General features: G+C 33.1%; 1 protein-coding gene across 1 annotated transcript; it reads right to left on the bottom strand.

Annotated features, from left to right (window-relative positions):
- Positions 1-2,084: 2,084 nt before the first annotated feature.
- LOC133036956 (protein FAR1-RELATED SEQUENCE 5-like) lies at positions 2,085-4,403 on the bottom strand. Its single transcript, XM_061113739.1, has one exon. The coding sequence runs from the start codon at positions 4,401-4,403 to the stop codon at positions 2,085-2,087; it is 2,319 nt and encodes a 772-aa protein (XP_060969722.1).
- Positions 4,404-6,000: the final 1,597 nt, after the last annotated feature.

Raw genomic sequence — 6,000 nt, 5'->3', positions numbered from 1 at the left:
ACATTCAAATGACACACCAATGTAACAACAGTTAAAAAAAAAACTATTAAAGATCAAAATCTCAAACTCTATTTCAAAAATTTTAAAAAAAAAATTACATACACGTATTACACTTAACATCACTTAATTGAACTTAATTAAAAAGAAAATTAATTATATGTGCATTGAACGTAACATCAAGTTTAATTTGATAAATCTTAAACCAAATTGTATATATTATTTTTTGTTAAAAAATCTCAATTTTAATTTAACTTTTTATATCAACGCACTGACCTTTATCATATTCACATACATGTTGACTATATTTATCATACACTACATGTTAATTAACATTATTAATATCTCATGTTTGATTTTTATACATATATTTTTAATTACTAAGTTATTGTTACATATATTATACGTATATTTAGTTATATTTTTAATTTTTATTTTTATTATATGTATTTTTAAAATTTATAAATTAAAGGAAACAACTTATTTATTTTATAATATTTTTTTTATAAAAACACAATATTTAAAATTTTAAAAATTAGAGGAAAATAATTATAGAGTTGAAGAATATTAAAATTGAGCAAACTCTCAACATTAAAAATAAAAATATTATAAATAAAATATTAATATTTATATAGATTTAAATTAATTTAAAATTAGTATAAGTTCAATTAACCTAAAATAAATAATATATTACTCAAAAATATATATATATATTTATAAAGCTAATCCTACTTACACCGTTAAATTTAATAGAATATTCTTATATTCTTAAAATGTTCTCTTAAACCAACAAAAAACGTTAAATAGCCACATTTTATATATAAAGTTATCAATTTATTCAATTCATTAAAATAATATACTAAATTAAAAATATTTAAAATTGTAAATAAATAATATTAATTAATTAAATAATTTATCATAAATTATCAATAAAAAAATAAAATTCTTAATATCAAGTAAAAATAAGCTATCTTATATTCTTGTAAAAAAAATAATCTAATTTAGATTTTTTTATATAAAAAATAAATAATATTTTAACTATAAATTAATCATTTTAATAATATATTGAATATAATTGGGGATCAATTTGTGTCGATTTTGTGGCACATAGATTAACTCTGACACAATCCAAATAATAATCATGTCATTCAAGATTAACCTAATTTTGACTTGCGTCTATTTTTCATGCCCTAACTCGTAATAATTTGTATCGAATTTATAGTGTTGTCGCATTTTGACCTAAATTACCAATCTTACATTTATTAATGAAAGACATAAATATTGTATTATATTTGTTATATATAAAAAATTAGGCAGTCGATTTTGTGCCCATATGTGCAAAACACGGATTGCAATCCGTGTACGGTAGGTAGGTCCCACGTTAGAATAGTTTTATTTTTTAATTATTTAATTAAGTTGGCAACCGGTTATTCTAGGTTTGGTAACCGGTTGTACATTTGTATTTTTAATTAAAAAATAAAAATGTACAATTAAATTACTGTTCACGTCAGTTAAAGTAAGACAAAGTACAACAGCTTTACTGTTCGTGGTAGTTAATTGTACAAATATACTGTAGGCAGTGGGTCCATGTTGTCGGAGTGGGGTTATTTTGGTATTTTACATCATGTATGTAATTTTGGAATTGTAGTTGAGTACAAAATATCACGTACCGAGTACATTAATTGTTTATGCATGCTGTTTAGTAAAATTAGTGTACAAAATATCACGTACCGAGTACAAAATATCAGGTAGAGAGTACGTTCATTTTTGTTTCGTAGTACATTGTTAAGAATAATTTGTTATAAATTATGAAATTATGTGTTGGTATATATTGAGTTTTACGTTGGTGTATTATTTTTATTTTTATTATTCTGTATAAAAAAATTAATTACTATGGAAATTTTGACCTTATAAGATTGAATTTTCTTGGGTAAAATAATTTATTTGTTCATTAATTATAAATTTGAGATTTGTTGAGATAAATACCTTAAACACGGCAAACATAACATGAAGTATATAAATGTAGAGTTTTTGAAGCAATAACTAGAGTCATAAACCTTAAAACATCAATGGTTAAAAATAGCTAGTTATATATATGAATGACCATAGTATGATTCTTGTGTGGAGGAAGGCGGTTCAGGGAAATACGCGTTGGAGTGTTCATTGAATGAGTCAGTTGTTAGTTGATTGTGTGCTGACTGTTGCCCCTGAGATCCAGTATTCTGTTGACGGTTTGGGCACCATCGATAATCATGGCCTGATGAGCGACAAATGCGACAATGTCTTGAGTTTCTTGGGATCTGCTCCCCGTTCGGTCCTTCCCTTGGATTTCCCGTACCCTTTGTTCTTACAACTTCAGGGTCTTTAATAATGTTGGGGTTGTTACGATATCTTCCAGGTTGTGGCGTCTGTCCTTCTGGATTGGAACTCATCTCAAATTCTTCCTTGAACATTAGAGTTAGCCGTTCAATCTCTTCCTTTGCACCCGTGTACAAATCCTCTGTTTTTGCTGCATAGAAAGTGAAGTTATAAGTTAATGAGCTGAGAGATCCAAACCTAGCCATCTCATAAATGTGTTGTTGTTCTTGTGCCGGGGGGTTAAAATGTAGGTGGAGATTTGTCTTCGCGGATTTGCTCCATCGCTTCATGAGAAGAGTATTAAGTATTCTTCTGATGTTTAATCTTTTCATTGTAGCCCATAAATGTCTACAAGGGTACCCCTGACTTTCATATAGCATGCAGCTACAGTGTAGTGCTCGTTGGCCTTCACAGTAATGAACTCGGTATTGGACTTCCGGATGCTGAAACTTTCCAATGGTGTATATCTGCCACTCTCTTTCTTGCTCCTGACTTATGACAAAATAATTATTCTCTAAATCAAGCTGCTCAGCAACCTTGTGATACATAGTTCTTGTGTAGAATTCAGCACATTGGTTGTAGTACGTGGTCAAGCATGTAGGATTAGGTGGGTGAGGTCGAGTGCATCTGCTTTTGAAGTCATTTGCAGTCTCGTTGTGTCTGAGCTTTGAGACTGTCATATCTATGGTTGTTACAAATTCACGCAAGCAATAATTCTTCTCTAAAAATTTTTTTAGGGCTGAGTTGATCGATTCGCAACGTTGTGTGGTTCTCATTCCTGCAACGAATGAATCCCTTAAATAAGTTTCTGCCCACTGTTTTCTTGTGTCGAATGTTGTTTGGCACCATTCATTATCTGTTAGTTGTTGGGTTTCGACGACGTCTAACCATCTTGCTTCAAAATCCTCCTCCTCGTAGTAGTTGTACATTAGATCTTTAAATCTTTTCAAGAAGATCGGATCTTTAACCTTTTTGGAAGCATTTGTATTGAGATGCCAAGCACATAGACGGTGTGTAACATCAGGCATGTGTTCCATGATGGCCTGTTTCATGGCGACATCTTGGTCAGTAACTACAACATTTGGCTTCTTATCTCCATGGCATTCGAGAAATTTTTGAAGTAGCCAACGATAGGATGGAAGCTTCTCGTGGAGGAAGAGAGCGAACCCGAAGATGCATGTGTTGAAATGGTGGTTTACGCCAATGAGAACAGTGAGAGGCTTATTGTACTCATTTGTCATGTAGGTGGTATCAAACCCTAGTACATCCCCAAAAGCCACATAGTCGACACGTGAGTTTCCATCTGCCCAAAATAAGTTAGCCAATCGATTCTCCTCGTCCACCTGATATACAACGAAGAAATTTGGATCCCTCTCTGCGAGACAATCAAGAAATCCCAACGCTCCTTCCGAGTCCGTCTCTATCTTTTCTTCTCGCTTGGCACCAGCAACCCTGTTGTAGACATCTCGAAGTTGACATGGCATTCTCTCGTAACCTCCACTTTGCAAAGCAACATGAGACATTATGTTGGCAGTTTTAATTCCAACGGAGTTCATCGACCTAACTTGGGCAAGCAAGCCATCGGACACTACTCGGTATGATCTCAAAAATTGTACCTCACTTGATGAAGCGAGGTCGTGATTGTGTATTGTGCTGAACTCTTTGCATTTCCAAGTGTTAGACGGTTGTGTGAGTAAAATACGTAATGCTGCCTGACATCCGGTTCTAGTGACATCATGAGGTCTCTTTTTTCTTTGTCTTTCCGTTATTGTGATTCTTTTGTAACCCTCGGAACAACAAACCCACCTGCGCATTACAATGACTCCGTGAGAACGTCGTACATCATCTTTTCTTGTGCCGAAACCCATCCGTTTCAGGTACATTTCGTAGAATGCTTCCCATTTTCCCAGTTTGTCGAGACTCTTGCCTAGGACGTCACATATTTGAATCTCATTCACTGGTTTTGTGATGTTTAGCTCTGCTGTTATGCTTTCCCATTCGTAGGTTTGTTCCTCATTCATGTTCTCTGCTTGAGACTCGGCCTCCATATTGTATCTGTTTGAATTAACAAATTAAATGATAAAGTTAATAGGTAAGGAATGGTTTTCGAGAAAGATAAAAAAAAAAGGACTTACTGATAAGTAACCAATTGTTCCTTCGACGTTAATGTACTGGAGTGGAGTTACAGTGTTCGATTGTTATTGATATCCAAGAATTAGAGATGAAGAGTAAGGGAAAGATGGTGGTGAGTCGAGTGAAATTAGATTTTATGAGATTGAATGCCTCAGATTGTAGAGTAATATGGGTTGGTGATTGCATTTAAGTGTGTTGGGCTGATATTAATGGGCCTTTGAAATATTGGAAACTCTATTCCACTGTCTTCGTACTTTTGAAAAGTAAAATAGTACAATTACATTTACTTTTGAATAAATTAATTGGAAAATAAGGTTATTGTATGATTTTTGGGTTTAGAAATTTTGTTGAGTTGTATGGGTTGGTGGTAACATTTAAAATTGTTGGGCTTATATGAATGGGCCTTTCCCAACCTGTTTTAATGAATTAAACCACTTCGTACGTCAGGAAATAAGTAATAGTACATTTTTTTATTTGTGGAAAATAAAGATTGAAAAGTAAGGATCTTTTTTTTTTTTGGTTGAAGTGATGACATTTTTTAGTAGAATGGGTAGTTTCTCCCATTTATATATGTTGGGCATTTATATATGTTGGGCTGATATTAATGGGCCCTTCACCTACATCTTCTTATGAATTAAACCATCGTTGTACGTTAGAACAGTACCGTAGTACATTAGGTTTTTTGGGAAAACGGGATTGATGAATAATGTTGACATTTGACCATACTACGTACGCCTACACGTGTATTTAATTGTGTAATTCAGAAATTTAACCACCCCTCTTTTGACACATCAGATGTGCCCAATGGAGTACATCCCAATAGAGTACAGCTAACTAAAAAACGTACTATAGGGTTATTCTCGACGACTTATATAACACACTTGAGACGTTTTCCAATCCAGCATCAAGTTTATAGAGAAATTAACTTGTAATTTAGTTATTAGCATTACATATATCAAGTATGAGTTCAGGTCCACACTGGGTTATTTTCAATGGACCAAATGAAGGTATCTATAGTAGGTACGAAGACGCTGTAAGCAAAAACACTACTTCTGATGCGTCCATAAAAATAATTCGTTATGAATCTTTCATAGAAGCTTTCTCTGCTTTATGTCTACATGGAGAGACGGGACAATGCTTCAATGGGCAGCAAGTTAGAGAACTTTGCTGTGTTAATGAGTTTCCCTGCATGTGGGATTCTGATGATGATACTGATGAAGAGGCTATCCTTAATTCTGTTTGCTCACTGTTTGATGAGGGTGAATGCTCTGGTGCAAATAAATCACCCGAACAGGACAATGTGAAAGATTCGACTGACAAAGGTGAGGACCGAAATGGAGATGATATAGAAGTTGGGGACAAAGGAGGAGTGGATACTTCTCCGAAAAACAGTAAATGATGCACTGTTTTAGTGTCCAAGTTATGTTATTTTATATTTTGATGTTATAATGTACTATCAGTATTTGTTATGAAATCTGTACTTTGGTTATTTTGGAGTATTAATGTCACTTT

This window comes from Cannabis sativa, chromosome 4, assembly GCF_029168945.1.
Source record: "Cannabis sativa cultivar Pink pepper isolate KNU-18-1 chromosome 4, ASM2916894v1, whole genome shotgun sequence".
NCBI classification, from domain to species: Eukaryota; Viridiplantae; Streptophyta; class Magnoliopsida; order Rosales; family Cannabaceae; genus Cannabis; species Cannabis sativa.
This window is presented reverse-complemented; position numbering and strand designations above follow the sequence as displayed.

Excerpts from the sequence above, each read along its gene's own strand:
- LOC133036956 (XM_061113739.1), bottom strand. The coding sequence starts at position 4,403 with ATGGAGGCCGAGTCTCAAGCAGAGAACATGAATGAGGAACAAACCTAC.